This window comes from Hydractinia symbiolongicarpus, chromosome 8 (assembly GCF_029227915.1).
Source record: "Hydractinia symbiolongicarpus strain clone_291-10 chromosome 8, HSymV2.1, whole genome shotgun sequence".
NCBI lineage: Eukaryota > Metazoa > Cnidaria > Hydrozoa > Anthoathecata > Hydractiniidae > Hydractinia > Hydractinia symbiolongicarpus.
Genome location: NC_079882.1, coordinates 28415463 through 28435608, shown reverse-complemented (window position 1 = coordinate 28435608; position 20146 = coordinate 28415463). Strand labels below are relative to the sequence as shown.

The 20146-nt window shown below is 30.5% G+C and overlaps 1 protein-coding gene across 1 annotated transcript; it reads right to left on the bottom strand.

The window, feature by feature from the left end:
* Positions 1-1435: 1435 nt before the first annotated feature.
* LOC130655906 (protein PAT1 homolog 1-like) lies at positions 1436-19780 on the bottom strand. Its single transcript, XM_057458719.1, has 20 exons — positions 19537-19780; positions 14605-14677; positions 11194-11369; positions 10586-10750; positions 10392-10490; positions 9212-9332; positions 8950-8977; positions 8576-8669; positions 8330-8483; positions 6330-6586; positions 6071-6221; positions 5881-5972; positions 5738-5800; positions 5554-5621; positions 5390-5476; positions 4595-4676; positions 4395-4469; positions 3487-3606; positions 2719-2789; positions 1436-2228 (listed from the first exon to the last, which is right to left on the bottom strand). Exons 1-20 carry the CDS (start codon positions 19576-19578, stop codon positions 2099-2101), a joined length of 2148 nt encoding a protein of 715 aa, XP_057314702.1. The 5' UTR covers positions 19579-19780; the 3' UTR covers positions 1436-2098.
* Between the last annotated feature and the right edge of the window lie 366 nt (positions 19781-20146).

The window sequence follows — 20146 nt, the reverse complement described above, 5'->3', positions numbered from 1 at the left end:
TGTATCATTTAAAAAATTGTGTTAATGTCAGTTCTGTATTTTCTCGTATTCTTTTATAATTAATAAGCTATATGTGAAAAAAAGGAAAAACAAAATATTTGGTGATGTAACTGTATTTTCTGCAAACAAAGATAAGTTGGTTGTATCGTATTGACAATATCACTGGTATGAAAATTAAAGAAAAAGGACTTTTTTAAATGAAGATTGCAAATCTACATTTTTTTATTTCTTGTTGACAAGCTAATCCAAGTCTCATTACCAATTTCAAAAAACTAGAAAGCCATTCAATTAATCAGCCATAATTATAATTCTGTAACAATGACACTGCAAAAACAAATGCAGTCTGCATATCATGAATCTTATTACATTTGTGTGCAGAAATTAAAAGATGCATCAACTACAATTGGCACAAACATATTTTCGGTATTTTTAGGCATTAAAAAAATATATGCAATGAACATAACATGATGTGTTGTGTTTTATATATTTAGAGCATAGTAACAGTATTTTTTATATGTATTATTATCGAACACAGCTTTCACTTATCTTGGAAATTCCAACAGTCTGGAATACGAATTTCTAACACGAATGTCTGCCATTTGGGTTGCCAAACCTTCTTAAAAATTCCCTATACTGTTACTAGTTAAATTTGTGATGTGCTTTTTTGCTAATGATTTTTGGTAATTCATGGAGCAAGGGGAATGTTTTTCTTTGGTAAGAAAACTCGTTATTACAAAAAAAATATATATTATAAACGTCACGTAATCTTATTGTGTCATGCAATGTCATTGTAACATGCAATGTCATTGTATCATGGGAAAGTTATTTGAAAAAAATTCCAGACATATTTTGATAAATTTTGCGAAGCATTGAACAGCAGATAACAAATGTTTTCTTAATGACATATTTGCAAACATTTGATATCTGCTGTTGTTGTTTTCAGCAACCAATTTTTTCCCACTTTGAACTATAAAGTAACTTTCTATGGTCATTTAAAATTGAACACTCATTTGTCATACTCAACTTACATGGCTGCTGACTAATACTACTTTTTGTGTGTAAAAATACGACAAATAAAGAGAGTTAAATAAAACAAGTAACAAAAAAAGAAAGAAAATACCTTCTTAGTTTAATTAGAAAGTCTTGTGAAATTAATTTCAAACGCTACCTTTATCTCCAACCAAGCATTTTCTGATGCTGCAAAAAAATTTAAAATCACAAAACTAGTAAACTTGTAAAAATTTTAAGTATCCTTTCTCAATTGAATCAAAGTTTTTTTCTTTATAGATTTAACCATAAAACAATATGGTATCCAACCTCAGTTGCAACAAATTTTTTAGTGTTGGGCAAATGGGCATAATTGCAATGCTATACAGAAACCTTTTGTTATCGTTTGAAAGGGTAAACTTTCGGGAAGTTTATAATAAAACATAAATTTAAGTTGCTTTAATCTTCTTTAGATACGAGTTTTTTAACAAACTCAAATGAAATAATTAAATAATAAAAAAAATCTAGTGCAGGAGCATAAAAAATATCGCTCGGGTAACTATAGTAACCGTGTGGCTTAACAAATGTTGCCGTTAAATTGGATACAACTATTTCTCTTAAAAATGAAGTAAAATGTAGACATTAAATAGAATATATGAGAAATTCACATAACTATCAGGAAATGCAAAGAACATTTCAAACGCTAAACGTCCGGTTTTTATAGAAATTCAGACTTTTCATATCAGATTAAAATTTGCAGCTAATTCTACCTAATCAAATGCTATTCTGCATTTAAGCATGAAAAATTTTGATTTAAAAAACAACAACAATTATATAATTTAAATTACATCCGTAAAAAAAATCAATTTCGAACACAACATAAGATTGGATAAAAGACGAGTAATATATAAAACAATATATAAAACAACAAACAACAACAAGCAACAACACTAGAAAACAACAACCACAAAAGTACTGAAAAATTAGGTTGGAAAATTTTCGGCTAACACATATAAATGCCATAAATAATTTCGGCCATTTTATCATAACACGAGAAACTAAATTGCAGTCATAACGCTGAAAAACTAAATTGATCTCCTTATGGTATTTGCTAAATGTTAATCAATAGGTCTTTCACATTGAGAACTCTTTTTAGGCGGTTAAGCTCTCCTTCATTTCTGCTTGATGCGTCTTCAGACAAATCCATCAAAACCTTTGGAACTTCTGTTTCGTAAAATGACCTAAAATTTAAAGAATAAAAATTTTTTTTTAAAAAAAATTAGAAAAAATATCTTTTTTACATCTGTTTTTAAAAAACTATGAATTTGGCAAAAAAAATTTTGGAGTGGGACTCTCCAGGAGTGTTACTACACATATTCAGTGAGTCAGCAAAATCAGCAACATTTACTTTATTTCATAGATGCTTATAAAATCAGCTTATAAAATTTCTTTAATTATTCGTTTTTTATACTATATTTTTGATATTTTTTATCATAATACAGATTATAAATTAATAGGAAAATCAAAAAGTTGTGTTTGCTTAAACATTCAAGAACTTTGTTTACTTAAATTTACTTTTGAGAAGTCCCCAGCTTAAGAAGTCATCAAATCAACTTTGCAGAAGATAAAACAGGAGTTTTTAAAAATCTTGTACTAACCACTTAGATGTACCAGTTAACAGGATAAAGCAGAAAATGTGTATAAAAAGAATTCCATAACAAGTGTACTTACCATTCCAGACTTTGCGATGAATCTTTCTGTATCAGGGAGTCAAGCACAGTACTTAACAGCCGAATGCTCATCTAAAGAAATTTAACGAAACCATTAAAAAAAATCAAAAACATTTTTTTGTTCCTTCTTATTCCTTGCATCATGATTGCTGTTGATCAAGTGCAATATCTATAAAAACGCTTGTCAACATACGTGCTTCTGCATGTGTTATTTTTAACCTAATCATGTTGTGGTTTGAGTGAGTTTTAACCATACAAATTAAACTTGATTGGTGAATACTGACTTAGGTAATAAAGCCTAAGGCCAAAAAAATACATCACAATTTTTACGGAATTAATTTTTGCAGTGTTACACAATGTGGCAGGTTTTAATTATTGCAGATGTATAACCAAAGTTTATCAACATTTAAAAGAAAAATATATAAAACTTTCTCACAAAGTACACCTCCTTCATTGAGGTGGACTTTGTGATAAAGTTTTATTTTATTCTTTGTAATAGTTTATTGTTAAAGAATTTAGTTAACAAAACCCTAAATGTTTCAGAATTAAAAACCTTCTTCCTGCATTCTTTTCCCAAAAAACTTTCTGACAATAAGTGGCTGACAATAAGTGGCTGAAAATTACCTGCTTGTTTATTTACTAAAATATAGCCGGGCAAAAAATAGGCTGGTGTGTAAAAATAATTGGTCATGTCAACTTATATTTTAATTGCTGAGAAAAACTCTACAATGCTCACAAGGGGACCAAAACATATAGAAATAATACTTACTTTATAAGACAACATAGTCTTTAGATTAACCTTTCTGAGCATTTTAACACATTTTAGCTTAAAGTCTTCAGAACTTTTCTTCAGTATAATTTTTATTTTATCGACGGTGGGAAGTAGAGCCTGGTAAGAAGACAAAGAAAAACTTAGAAATGACTGTCTGGAAATATGATTTATTTCAAACACTTACATTAAGTATACTAGAAGGTTCGATTTGATTTTAACTAATTAAACCAACTAGACGTTAGGTCAGGTAAGAAACACAAACCAAATGAACACTTGTCTCAATAGGTCAGGGAAACAAAAAAAAATTAGCAACTGTGTTTCCGTCAGTGCATTTATTCACAGCATTTATGACTATGTTACATATGTAGTTTGCATTTGCATTTTGGTTTTTTTATATTAATTCTACAGCTATTAAACCCAACAAAACATTATTAAAAAATCTTAGGTAAAATATTTTAGGTAAAACTGTACTGAACAAGATGACTTTAAATGGATAACTTAGTTCCAATTAATTTTTGGTACTGAAGTGTTCTGTCTGCCACTTTTTTGGTACTAAAGTGTTCTGTCTGCCACTTTTTTGGTACTGAAGTGTTCTGTCTGCCACATTTTATAATTGTACAATATTGGAAAAAGACACAAATAATCTTTTTTTACCATAACAATTTGACTTTTTAAAGGTAACTTTATAATTTCATAAATTCCATAAAACCAGAGTATGAATGTTGTTGTTTTAACTATATATTTTCCTGTTTGCATGGCAAGACTAATTGTTGATGATGGTCAAGCATAAACTCTGAATTATAACTCCAAAATTTGGTTGGAATTAATTAAATCAGTAAATTTTATTATTCCTACTTGCAAGGACAACATCAGACGCAATCAGTAAAAATTTTGCTACAACTTACCTGCTCCTTATTATCTTTCTTCAGTAGTGCTGGCAGAACATGGATAATTGAGATCAGTAAGGATTCGGATTGTTCCTACAAGTTAGAAATAACTTTGATATGTATTGTTTACCTTGTATAAATTCACATTTTTAAGTAAGCATTCTTAAATCAAGTTTCAATTGCTAGATATTCATTATATATGGGACATGCATGTTTACCTGTTTTAAGTAGAGAATAATTCTCGGTATGAGTTTTCTTGACTTTGTTATCGACATTAAGTGAAGAAAGTGGTCAGTGTCACTAAATAAAAAAATATGGAAAGTTGACAGTCTTTTTTATATAGTCACATTTGAAGAAATTTGATGATAATTTTTGAACGTTTTTGAGAAGTAATCTCATAAAATAATTGAGGAGATCTAAGGACATTTTCCTATTTTTCTAAAGAAATTGAGAATGTTTCAGGAAATTTTAACGCCACAAGGTATAAAGAAATTAATTCTGCACCCATGTACATTTTTATACAGTTTTGAAAAAAAAGTTTTGTAACAGGCAAAATTGAGAAGATTTAAGGGGAAAATTAATACAAATTATATTTTCGGAGGAGATTAAAGGTTTTTTGAGATTAGTCTATCTTTAGAATGATAAAAGCTGATTGTTTAGTCATATGCTTCTCACATGAAATGGAGGCTAATAATTAATTTGTTGAAATACAAGTAACTTGTGGGTTTATAATTTTACAATTAAAAAGATGGACTTTTTTGTAAATGTTCATATTTTTTAATAAGGGTTTTTTTGTAGTTTCCACTTTAATGGATTGAAAAGATGTTAAGACACAATAATATTAATGCTGCAAAATTTCTATTGTTATGCATATTCCTCTCCTCTGTAATTTTGCAACTTTCCATTTTTTATTTAAACAAAGATCTTAAAAAGATTTGCAAAATTTTTTTTAATTTTTTTAAAAAACAGTATTTAAAAAAGTATTATAAAAGAGTATTTGGAAAAATAATTACCTTGGTTCCGGTGATGTGTGCAGCTGGATTTTTAACATACTAAATATTTTATCAATTTTAGCTGTTCGTTCCTGTAAAATAGCTTCCCTAAACAATAACAAGCAATTTTAATTAGCTGTGAGCTAAAACATACAGATTAAACAGAGATAAAAAAAAAAGCTTACTGCTGCTCTGCATTTGAATCAAGCAAACGTCTTTCAACATCAGTAAGAGAAAGAAATATATCATAAATCTAAATAAAAATAAGCTGTAACCCTTAATACTACTTTTTTATCTGGTACACAAAAACTAGTGATGAAATTAACTAGACTCCCCGTCTCTAGAATCTCTCTTAACATTAAAACATACGTTTTCAATCAAACCATACATCACAAACTTCTTCTTTCCACTTTCCGGTATGCGAGACTGAGTCTAAAAATATTTTGAAAGTTTAAACAAACCTATATGCTCTTATTATTGACTTAATCTGATAAAATAAAAAAAGATGTTACCTTTTCTTGTTCTGGTGTAGAAAAATCCATTATTTGTCTTGGATGGTGAACAGAAGTGATAGACAGTTTACCAAGAGAACCTTCGAACTTGACTACAACATACAAGTTATGGTAGCATAAGAACATGTGATAAAGAAATCCAGAAGTAAACAACAATGGAAAGTATTTATGTATATCCTGTTATAATTACCTGGCCTATGACTGTCTTTAGACTGTTGTTGCTTCTGAGCATAATTCATCAACTGCTTAGTTTTCTCCAAGTTCTCGCTAACATCTTCTTCCTCGTTTTCTTCTTTATTACCTTCTGTTGCTTGTTTTAAAAGCTTTTTGTTCATGTAAGACTGAAAACAAGGAAAGATATTATTGATAATTTCGCATACATTGCAGCAAATGAAAATTTACACTTGCAGTTCATTTTATAAACAGTCTTCGTACAAGAAGCTACATACTATGAAATAATAATCTGAAATGTTTGGATCACCACTGAGAAGGCTCATTAAACTAATCTTAAATATCCATTCCTTCTCTTTTGCATTCATCATTTTAGAAGATTCCATATGGATGAACTGATCATGATAAGAGGAGTCATGACCTTCTTGTTTTGGAGATCTATGCCATGTTTTGTCATTGTTATTGTATCTTGATGAACCACGACCTCGGTTTGAATTCCATGGACTTCTGCCACGGGGAGTTCCCCGTCGGTGATCTGTTTAAAATTAAAGTAAAGGTATTCTCAAGTGGCATGAAAACGATATTTTAAGAAGGTTGATTATGCCAGAAATCTAAATTGGGGTAAAGTTATGCACAGTTAGATTTTGTGGAGATCCTAATAATTTGAAAAAACTTGTTGGAGGCAGATACCTCTATCATACATTTCCTATTTCAAAACTGATGTGTTATACTGTTATAAAAGTTATAGATAAAATCTTTACTTTAACACTTCTATCATATGGCAATTTTAGGGATTAAATAAAGTCTTTTATGAGTACCATGCTGATTTGATAAATTCGAAAAAGAATATGTACCAAATAGTTACAGTATTTTAGAAGCCTTGATCTTAATTTCAAGAAATAAAAAACCTTTTATTTAGCTTTAATTTTCTGAAAATTCTTCTTTGGAAAATATGACGAAGATTTGTCACGGCAAATTGTTTTTATAAGCAACAGGGGACTTTTTATTATCAGGCTATTTGATAAGGTTTTTGGTAGGTGTGCAATGAAATAAGTGCGATCTTAAAAAATTAAATTTTTAAGAAGCAAAAGTAAGAACAAAATTTCTATACCCTCTTACATCGCACAGGGACTATTGTTTTGGTATGGGAAACATACTAAGAGCAAGAGCGGGAATTTAAACCCATAGTACTGTAGTATAGTACAAAAATTGTGAGTAAAGTCATTAAACTTTAACTACTAACTATTAACTATTTCCGTTACATCCAGGATTTTTTTTACTTATTTTGTTTTAGTTTAACTGTTTTAATTTAACTTTATTTCTCTGAAAGACGATTATAAATATATAAAGATTGGATTATAAAATCACAAAAACGCTACTGAACGGAACATATAAATATTTGCCATATTTCTTTAACAAATGACATAAATAACACACATTATAATTTATCCACAAAGTTTTTTAAAAAAACCAATACTTATGACCTTACTTCACTTATTTTTTTCTCTCAATAACGATTTCCTTACTCATTCAATTTTTCTTTTGTGTTGAATGTTCTTAAATTAATTTCTAATTTTTACCAACTTTTCAAAATTTGTGGAAATCAACAACTTTTTCTGACCAAGTTGTTACTAAGTTCCAGACAACATTTGACGTAAGTTTCACAGTGACCACTCAGAATTTAAAAGTCAAGTCAATTTTCTTAGCAATTGAAAAAATATCATAAAGTAACTAGGTTTTCAACATAAGATAAGTGCATGGGAAATGTTTAATTAAATTTTGTAAGATCTAATGTTTTAAAAATCAAGTATGCCATTTAAGGCTCAAGTTGCCATGATTTTTTTTATTATTTCCCTTTTTTACTAAATTCAAGAAATTTTTTGTTTACAGTAAATAAAGTTTAATTTTCTTAATGAAATCTAAATTTTCTCTGTATGTCCTTTTGGAAATGTGATATTTTATGCTATCCTTTAATTTTAAACAACATCAAGAAAGTGGGATAGCCTTTGAATTTTTTTGATAATTAACTTTTTATTAAGGATCTGTAATAAATAAAAAGTAAAGTTACTTTATAAAAACTTTATAAAAAATATTGTATTTAAAGAAAAAGGTGCAAGAAGAAGAAATATTTAACTTTAATAGGATAGTAAAAAATAGCAATTTAATAAAAATGGCGTTTTTTACATTAATTTAATTCACTTACAAGTAATACTGTTTTTAAAATACAAAATAAAGATTATAATAGTGACCTGTACTTTATAACAGTAAAAAAACTAACCATGTGAAAAAAGTGGAGGCCGCATCATCATCATTTGTGGTGTCAATAATGGCGGGTATAGTGGTGGTAATCCAGGCAACCCGCCCATTTGCATGATATGCCTGTTCATGAGCAACAGCGGAGAAACCTTCAAATCTGCTGGAAGTCTAGGAGGCTAAAATTTCATAAAGCAAGTGAAAATACTATGTATGTATTAAACATAATATTATATTGCCACTCTAACTACAATAAACAGTTTGTTATTACCATTACTGGACCCATAATTCCTGGAGGTATAGGTATTAACTGATGCAGTGGTGTCATTCCTTCTTGTGGAATAGGCATAAGTGGTGGTGTAGGTCTAAAGCATGCACACAAAAAAGTGAATCATATTCAACTTTAGAACATGGTTTCATTTTACATAATCAATATTATAAAGCATGAGTACATTAAAGTGAGAACTAAAAATTTCTACTTTACAATCTTATTTTAAAGATTTATTAATTATTTGGTACTAGGGTTGATTCTTATTCAATTTGATGATTATATTTTTTACAATTCAGCCTTAAACATTACTTTTATGTACATTTATTTCAAAGCAAAAGGTTTTTTATAAACTGAAATCAATATTAGGTCTTTACCTTCGTAACACTGCTTCAGGTTGTTCTCCTAAGACAAAAAGATTTTAAGCATTTAAAACTATTTGTTGACCCATGGGAAAATCAGTGTAATCATTGTAAATATATTAGTTTTCAGATTTCTATCTGTCATACATATCCTAGGCTTTGCTATCTTGTGCAGCCTTAGTACAAACTACCAATTTGATTACCACACTAAATAACAGAAGCTATGTCTTCTATGTTGAATACAAAAATGTTACTACAGTTGGAGTTTGTGACATACCATCATTGCGTAATCCTCTTTCGAGATCCTCAACACGAATTGCATGATTGCTTGGCGTTGTGCCACCTTTACCAGCTGTAACAATGTCATGACCACCAAATAACTTTTTAATGATATCTTCCTGAAAATATGACACAGTAAATAAGAATTATTAAATTAAAATGGTGCATCAATAACAACAACAAAAAAATTGTCCATCATTAATAAAATATTTTTCTAATGTTGAAACAATAACCCTAGATCAGTTTTTTTTTTTGTTAAATCAGTAAATCTTTTTCTTTTAATTGCAACGTGACACAAGCCTTAGTAGTTTAGAAGTAATACAAATTTTATCTATTTTCAGAGCCCTCTTTTTTCTTTATGTTAAATTTCCTTTATTTCACAGGAATTGACTCATTGGAAAATCTGCAGGAATTGACTCGTTGAAAAACCCACAGGAAGACGCCTATGGTTACTTGCTGCTACAAATGTTGGCTCACAGACAGTCAGGGTTTATAATAAAGATCTTACAAAACACATTTATATTGTCAGGGAACCAAGTTTTCAAAATATAAATGTCTTCTTTGAATACACCCTTCCCAAATTTCATAAATTATAATAATTATGACGTCATCCAAAAATTTAATGGTTCTATGCCCTCCAAATAAGAATATTCAGATAGAATATCAAATTATCATGACAAAACTAAAGTTTTTAGAGCAATATATTCCGGTTGTATTTTATTTGGATGAAGAAAATAATTATTTTGAAAACGAGGCTATTCTTAGAAAGCTTGACTATATGAAGGGTTTGACCGTAACTTTCAGTTCGACACTTAATAAACAGACATAGTTACGAAAGTAGGTAATTTGTATACCTTTTGTTAATGAACTTAGGGATAAGAATCATTTTTAGTATCACCCTCTTTAATTAAACTTGGCATAATTAGAAAATTCGGGAAAGGTCCATTGCTTAGAAACTTACTCAAAGTGTACTCAGCAATTTTTTTCAGTAGGTGCTTCACAAAGCACCTGACACTTTTAAAATATCAGCTTTTAAAGCTGTCTCAGTTCATCAATTTTTAAAAAAATACACATTTATTCAACATAAATGTCTCAATGTAAATATGAGAACAAACTCAATCAGACGAAAGATTAAAAGGCTTCATTATACGAACCAATATTAATATTATAGAACCTACATCCTCTTTCTTTTTAAAATCAATATCAGGCACAACATGATCACTACTTCGCAGCATCGCTCTAGATGGGGAAGCCCAGACTCCTTCACCAGGAGAGATCTTAAAAAATAAATAAAAAATCAAAATTTGTTGGTAATGTTTACAATTTAAGCTTCTATTATGATTGTAATTACATAATCCAAAACCGTTCTTACAAGCTCATGTAAGGAGTCAGGTCGATGATCCTTGCCTCGTGAAGGTGATGTCCATGACTCCTTACTTTCTTGAAATTCAAAACTATGAGAAGGAGTATTTGATTTCACCATATCATCAGTTTCATCGTCTAGGCCCAATTGTGATATTGTATTTCCAACAATAATCTAAGGTAAATGTTCGCAATATTTTCATTCAAGTATGTACACTATTTGATTACTAACTCTTAATATTTTATTTTTTAAAATACGAAATAGAATAAAACACATTGAAAGAAAGTAACTGAGTGTGATCTTTCAATACACTTTCGAATAACTTGTTTTTTGGAACAGAAGAAATTAAATCAAACCATTGTTGAATATACTGTTTAGGAAATGTTTGAATTAAATTATCTCCATAAAAACATTTATACAATAGATGTATTTATGCATCCTTATAATTTGTTCATAAATTCTTCAACTACATACATAGAAGAATACAAGAACATCAAGACAAAAATGGCTTTGTACTTTCAATTTCAGGAATTGTATTTCCCAGTAACACATCAAACCGGTTAGTAATAGTTTAGGAAAGATTTAACAAGTCTTTCTTAAAAAAAACATATCTATACCTCCTCCTCATCTGATGAATTTTCAGACTTTGTCCCATTTAAGGAGTCGTGCAAAGAATGAAAACTTGTTGGAATGTCAACACTTTTTGATTCAATTCGCAGTGGTGATGACTTTTTAACTTTTTCATGTTCAATTTCAAGCAATTTTGCAAGATGCTCATGCTTCATTTCCCAGTCTAAACAAAACAACAACTATTAGATAACTTTTTGATGTTTTTTTATAATGAAATATGGTAATGTTCATAAGAAGCTTTTAAATTACTTCTTAGTAGAATATAGCAACATTTCAAGAACTAACAAAAATTCTTTTCCATTTTGCCCCCATGAACAATAATTACAATAACAGTCATAAGTAAACTTGGTAGTACATATTTTGTTTTTTGTGACGTCACATGGTGTACATAGCTCAATAAGATTGGTAAGATCATGGATGAAGATTTACCCGCTTCTTTGTCTTTTCAGGGTGATTTAAAGTTATCAGGAGGTTCATGCAATGAAGAAGACAGTTTATTTTTAGTAGAATAACATGCTCATGATATTTACTTAGGTCACTTGCTGTTGATTCATGGTAAATTGCTGCATTTGTATCATCGCAAAATATAATGAGGAATCTTAATAACAAAAAAAATAAAAATAGCTTTAGCATAGGTTTCATCAGAAAATTAATACATTGATTACAAAACCATTGACTGATGTATATATTCAGTAAGAAAGTATTGTTGCTTTCTTCGTTGTTTTCAGTTTCTCTGGTCTAAAAGCATGCGATTATTAATTTTTCAATTACTGTCTACAATGTAGGAGGGTGTTACAACAAGCATATTTTCCTTGCATTTTTGCATCACACACCCAGTTAATACTTCTTTGTTGCGAAGGAAAAAAAAATAATTTGTCTTAATTACTTGTTTCGAATTATTAATTACTGGCTGTCAAGGTGAAAAGATAAAAATACTTGCATGCTCAAAAACTTGTTTTTAAAACTTATGTAACAAGAATTATTCTTGTGCTGTTTTGGAAGATATACAAGATATACTGCAAATTATACTTGCACTCTTTCCATACAGCTGATGAACAAAGAATCAACTGCAAGTGGTCTTACTCTTTCTGCCCTCGTTTCCCGCGAGAAATTTATCTCTCTCACTTTAGATTAATGCACGTGTATATTTTTTTCCCAAACATTATAAGAATTATAAAAAAATCAAAAATCTTTATTCTAAAATAATATATGACACAAAAAAGACTGGAGCTAGTTTAAATTTTTCAATGAAAAAGAAGTTCGAAGCGGCAGTCATGTTGGTAAGAAAAAAAACATCTAAAAACGATATCAGGGGTTACATGGATTTATAACAAAAAGTGGATATGTCACTGGGAGTTTCTAAAGAAAATCTTTTAGGTAAGTCCAACTTGTAAAAGTACCTCTGGATACTTTTAAACATAATAATAACTTTTTAAAGACAACCTTGAAATATATATGCAGAAAACATACAATAATTTAAGGTGGCAGTAACCCTTTTTTAGCTGTCCAAACAACTGAATTATTTACTCCAAATTTTTACAACCTTGTGATTTTTCATAAGCTTCTGTTTTTTAATAAATTTTGGGTTAACCATGTTATAAGGGTGTGCAGAGAGGTCGTACAATTTATGTTATACGCCATCTTTGTTGTTATCAAGGTTTCTCTTTAAATATTACATTTCTTTCTGCATAATTTTACAAACGCGTAGCATTGGAACTATATTCAACAGAATAATTAATTATTCCGGATGTTTAAGTTTAAGGAGGAATTGTTAAAACGGGATATTTTTGGTGAAAGATAATAGTATTATAGCTATATAATCGTAATAAGAGTAGTCGAACAGAAAAATATGGATATAGTCTGAAATAAACTCCTAGTATCTAATTATGTGATTTTTTTTTGAATTTTAAAGGGATTACTGGCACCTTAGAGGTGGGATCTAATTTTGACAATTTTTGTGCAAAAATACCATGTGGATGCCCCAAAAGTTCTAAAAATATATATAAAAAAAAGGGACTCAGGCCTCGTCAGGAAGAAAAATGCTGCCGTGCGAGCTTACACGTCATGATACTTTTCAATCATTTTGAGGCGTGCGATGTTTGCACGGCATAATTTTTAATGGCGTGCGATGGCGTGTGCTCATTTTTGTTCCATTTTATTTCTTAAGTAATCATAGAACTCGCATACAGCAACACTAATTTTGCCATGTTTTGAAAAGCAGGTAATTTGTTGCGACAAAACTAAAAGGTGCGATGCGTTCATTATTCATTATTTTTGAAAAAATAATTATAGCAACATAGCAACATAGCAACAGAACGAAGAAAAATTATAAAACATGCATGTTACAGTCATAAAACTCTTTTAGTTAATAATTTTGTTGTATAAATATTTTTTTAGATGAAAATATTATTTTATTTTTAGATTTTTTTTAAAAAAATATCATTGTTTGTTAAACTGTTTTTCTTTATAAAAAAAATCCCTCACGTTATTGTTGTTGCTTCGATCTTATCCCCCCAAAAACAAAAAGATAACAAACTTTGTGACATCCTGTTTCTACGGGGATACTTTAAAATTATACAGATTGTTGTATGAGTTATAAAGCAATGTTTGTTGAAAAATATTCAGAAAGCAAAGTCTGCATGTAGCAATTGATCACCATAACTATAATTAGATATCATGCTGACTCTGCTTGGGAAAGAGCATGCTGGAAGTGATTTCATATAATGAAAGTAGTGAAAGCATAAACTTTTTTTTAAATTTTTTTTCAATTACACGATACATTTTTTTAAAGATTTACTTGTGAGCAGTGTAATTATTGCATACTCGCGTTATTAATAAGATTACTCCTATTTATTTTACTTGCACTCGCATTGTACTCTCACTATGAATTTTTTACTCGTATTTATTTGTACTCGTACCCCCAAAGATGTGTAGCTTTACTCGCGATCGGCACTCTATATTATTCCCTTACGCCTTCATTGAACAGAATATTTTTTTTTTTTTGGTGTTCGAAGATCACACGGGAACATTCAAACATGGCGTGTGTGGGTGTGTTCGCGTGCAATCGCACGTGATTCCAGATGAGGCCTGGGGGTTAATCCAGAAAATTACTTTGAGCATCTTTAATCCTTAAATTCTCTTTTTAACCTTTTCGAGAAATGAGAAACTCAATTTGTTTGTATCAAACAGTTAATATTTTAAAGTGAACCTACAAGATCTAGAACTCTTACCACCACATTTTTTCCCTATCCATCATTACAAGAAGTAAAACAGTCTTCACCTCTCTATTTTGGGCGCCCAAATTGAATGTCCCCAAAATTGTTATAACGATGTCTAAATTGACCTGTATTAGCCCCTAAAAAATTATTTATTAATTAACTAAAAAACTAAATACGCACCATCATTCAATTCAGTATCTGCTTCCAATCCAAAGGTTTCATCATTGTGCAAATCAGCATCTGTCATTATTTCCTAAAGGATAATAATGGTATTTAATATATCAATATGAATCAAATTTACTCCAATCTACAACTCCAAGCACAACATTACAAGTATTGGCAGAAATTGTTTAACAATGTGGAAATTCTAAAAATTAAACTTCACATCTGGTGATTTTTGGTAATAATCACAAAAATCTAAAACAATTTTTTGAAAACAAACAAAAATCACAAAAACATTTTTCTGTCATGGCATGAAAATCAAACTTTTTCATTTGTTTTTTTTCTGATTAAGACACATTTCATGTGACCTCTAAAGTGCAGCCTGACTAACTGTGTAATTTAGCATAATATAACTTTACATAACTCAACGCAATATAACTTTTCATAACAAGTTTTAAAGCATCTTGCTAACAAGCCCCACAACCGACACCAGGGTAGTGTTCTTTACCACTTTTTAGACAAATTACTGCCCTGCTTAAATAAGACACCAGCTTTGCAGCTCAAAAACGAAATAATCAGCTCAATTAATCTGTATGTACAGTCAAACTTGCTGTTACGATAACCTGCATCAGGCTATACAGGTAAACTATACAGATAAACAACCAACATTTAATTCGAGCTTTAACTGGATCATTTAAAACAGTTTCATGTCTAATTAAAATTCTGAAAAAAAGACAAATTTTTATTTAGTTAATAAGCTGTTTTTCTCGTCAGTGGTTAATTTAAACATTCCTTTTTTAAAAGAGAAATTATTTTATGAAGTTTTTTTTTACAGATCCCTGATCTGAGCTAAACCTTTTCGGTTACCAGCAAAATGGTAAGGATCGCTAAAACTTTTTGGATAATCAAGACACGGGAAAAATTACGATAGGTAACACCCTGATAATTAAAATAATGGCAATTTAACCCTTGTAACTAGATAATTTATTTTCTAAATATTTTCCTAAAAAATTGTAAATGCAATTTTTAATTAAGTATCTACATCATATCTACATCATATTATTGTCAAAATATGTGTGCATTGGATTTCATATGTTTAATACATTCTGTCCCATAAGTGGTTACAAAGTTGAATTATAACTTAACAACGCAGATTTTTTTGACCAGCAAAAAAATGACCTGACCAGCAATTTAAATTATTGGTGGGCATAATGCCCGCTGGGGATAGAATATTTATTAAGCGTTGGTTTGTCTATCGAACTAAGGGGCACAGGTCAGTTGATTTAGTTTTTTTAATCTATAAATTATTATACAGATTCTGTTTTAACTAAGTTTATTTTTCGTAAGTTAACATGCTAGCCTACTTTAACCTAAAATATAAAAAAGGTTAAACTGTGAATAGGTGAATGGATTGAATTTTTTCAAGTGGTATTCTACAGTTTAAAAACATTCCATTTTGGGAAAAATAAAATGCCTTCTGCTCTCATCATCATCGTCATCATCATCATCATCACTCTCAGCTTAATGTCCATTTTCCATGCTGACATAAGTTCAAGGGGGCTTCAATCTAATCTAGACTGTGTTAGATCTAAACTCAAATTTAATTGCATTAAGTCTGTCCTTATGTACCCAGTGCTTACAAGTCTGACAAAAAAGTTGAGTTACTACCAACCCCATTCCTGTAAACTCCACAAGGCAACTTTTCAACTGCAAGGTCACACCTGGCTTCAATGCTACTAATCATGATTTTGGACTTTGCTGCATTCACTCTTAATCGTTATTTTTTGGTCCTTTCTTCCACTTCTCACACTTTTCAATTAGTTCCTTCATCGAAAAATCAAGGGAAAGAAAGATTCAAATCTTGATGTGACTGCTATAACTGATCATAAAACTTATGTTATCTTTCTCACTGAGTCCACAATGTGGAGCATAAACTGACATAAAAGTGACAATTCTGTTAACTATCGAAAACTTTATCAATTACTACAGCTTACAAAACATAACATCTATTACTTTTTCTACTCACTTCTCTGCAACAAATATCCTCCATATCCATCACTATTACCAATCCAAAAAAGCTTTACCTTGCACTCCCACCTTCCACAAATCTCATTGAATCTGCTCTCCACCTGACTTATACTGAACACAACACATATTAACAAATCTACATTCTAACATTTGAACTCACCTGCTCTACATCTCAGTGTATCAACATTTAGAAATAGCCATCTGCAACCTAATGTTATCTACCTTGTTATGTAAAGCTTGGCAATGGTCTGACAATGCTTACACCTGGAATCTGTCCTGTCATGCCGACATCTTCGCGCTTACGCATTTTGTTTGATCAACTGTTCACTGCCATTTATAAAGGGTTTTGGTATTGTTTTACAGCTGGATGTCCTTCCTTACGCCAATTGTTCACAGGCCAGACTGGGTGTTTTTTAAAGTGACACTATCACTATCACTGGGACTTCTACAATTGCCCCTAGGTTAGTTCTGGAGATAAAAAGGTTTAACTTTTCACTTTAGTTCAGTAAAAACCACAAAAGTGATTGACTGTATTAATTCAATTTTTAACAATTGTTTTTTTTCTGTGTAAATGATAATTTTTGTGTTTGTCACAGTTACTTTGCAAGTTGTTCTGTGGTCTTAAAAATAAATTTAAATTTCAGATAGAAAAAGCTTTGGGAAAAATCCAGCTGACATACCAACTCAGGGCTACTCAAGATGCAAACAGACATACTTTTCCATGGTAGCCTTCGAAAAAACTCTATTCTGTGCCCTTTTGGGACAACAATTTAAAGTGAAGGAGCAACTTTATTATTTACAACTTAAATATTGAGTAGCTGTAAGGCTTTCTGACTGAGTGGCTGCATGATCGCCTAGTTTCAATGCTACATGGCTGCGTGATAATCCTAACCCTACGGTCATGGAGCCATACAGCTACAACAAGTCCAGTGTCAAGTGTTCTGCAATTTAGTGCACTTGCGCTTGGAATATTATAAGGTTGGCACTTATTTGGTGATTCAGTTTGGTGTCATAATGTCATGGTGTTTGGAGGTGAAAAGTTTCCGTATTTTAGGTGAAGAGAGTGCAGAGCTAGACACATTTTGGAGTTTTAAGAACAATGTTAGGAAGTTTGAGCACAGGTCTGCATTTTTGTGCCTGACAATTTTTCTGATTTTTTCAACACATCACAAGAACTTGCCCGCACACTCGTAAAAAAGTTTACGAGTGCTTTTTATCGCCCTTGTGAATTTTTTCTTTGTCTAAAATATTATAGAGTGATGAAAAAGGCTATTACGCTGATTTTAATAGTCTCCCCTCTAATATCAGGGAAGAAAAGAGTATGATAAATTTTAAAAAGTTTTTGAAACAAAGTGAGTTCTAGGTCTATTACCTTAGCTTGATTAATTTTTTGCTGAGATACCCCGTAGCTACAAGGCTTTGTGAATATTAGAATCCTATTTTTCAAATTCGATTTTGGTAACTTACCTTAGTTTGATCCTAAACGTCACAGGGTGTCTCGGAGATACGCTATTGTTTCTCTGATTTCTAATGTTGTGAAGTTTGAATCCTAAACTCAAATTTTTTCTAATTCCCATTTTTGCTATTTTTTCTGTTCATAGTCTGCTATTTGATTCTTATTTTCTTTTCTTTCTTTTTTTTCTAACATTCTCATAATTTTATATATATTATTTAAAAACAAAAAACAATTTTTGGCTCTTTGTTTACTTTGTTTATTTTTGTTTTAACAGGTCACTCGTTGATAACAGTGCAGATATATTATATCATACTGAAGATGTAAACCTGTATAAATATGATTAATAATTACATAACATTCATTTTTGTTTAAAAAGTATAGAGAACGTTAAAGTTGGCCCCTTTCCTTCAGGCTGACACTCTTATGCTCGGCTGGTGCATTACACTGAGTCTCGAACGAAAGACGGAAGACCATTTAGAACCATGCCACAATCTTCATCGTCACAGAGAATACTGCAGGAAGAGTGCGCACCCATGCAAGTTAAATATAACCAGAACCTGGGAGAGGTTAGGTGTCCTGTACCTTAATACAGCTTTCGGACGAATGTTTTCGTGATGTAATACCAAAGAATGTTGAATAAAGTTTAAAAAATCTTTTTAAAAGGGGAAAGAGAAATCAAAAATGTCTAGAAATATATTTAATGCCAAAAACATATAGCAAATCTGCCAACACATCATCGTGTTCAACGTTGTTTCAACCTTGCACTTGTGGTTAATATGTTTTACAAAATTCATTTCTATACAGCTTAAATAACATATAACGTTGCATTAAACAAAAAAGAGTTAAGTGTGAATCACACTTGCAAATATTCACATCGCACTTGTAAATTTTGCTTACAAGTGCGATTTTTCACACACCATAGCACTCCTAATTTTTTTAGTGGGTGCTTTTTGTAGCTCTGGCATAGTTTTATTCAAGAAATGGCCTGCACAATCAGAGACATTTTGCTATTTTCAAAAAACAAAGGTTTGGCAAACACTGGTCCATAGTTTACTGCCTGCATTATTTTGCCTGTTGATTTGCCTAAGAAGTCTGGGAAATAAACAACACATGAACGATAAAATTTGTCTTGTCTGTCTTGAATGTGACATTCTGGCTAGGGCAATGCATGTTATGCTAGATTTTTGACCTGTCAGGGGCAGTAAGATATATTCCAATGTGAGTGGGGCAGATTTAAAGTTATTCAAAACTGTTCTATAAGGATTTGCTGAAGAACAGCTCATTGCTGGTCTCGTTGTGGTGGTTATCTGTTATCACTTCATTTATTCCCCACGGCAGTGGTGTGCACGGTTTCGCTTTTACATTTTAGCTAGTTAGCTACAGTTTGACAGTAATAAAATTTGTTAGATAGCCATTTAATTATTTGAATTTTAAAGACTGCTTTTAATAATCAAATTCATAGCTACCTTTTTTGATTGCAGGTAGTCTTGACCAGACTGACCCTCCATGTTTTAAAACTGGTACCAATTTGCATGCTAGCGCATGCGCTGTACATTGCGCGTCCGCACGCAAACCGCCGGTAACGATCTGCACTTCTTTTATCGTATTTGCATTTTGCCATTTGTATAACAATCAACTGGCAACCTTGTTAAACACGCACACGTCGATAAATACACAGTAATCCCAAAATTATTATAATTTTTAAAGCACTTTCATTTCACCTGAGCTGAAAACAGTGACTAAGACCTTTACATTGAATTGTGTAAAGAGGTCAAAAAAATATTTCTTTTTTAATCTCTAAAAAATCAAAAAGTTATAGCATAAATCTTGCGAAAAAAATAAGGGACATTTGATCCGACTGGTTCCTAGAATTATTATTATCTTATTGCATCATTTCTTTCTTCACAGGGTGAACATTTTCCATATTAAAGAGTAAAAAATATTTTCAATTTTCTTTTTACTTTTCATTTTATTTTTTAATAATAAAAACATAAAATAAATATAACATAAATAATTATAGAAGTCATTTTATTCTAAATTATAAAATTAGGAAAGTTTCTACAATAACTTTTCATT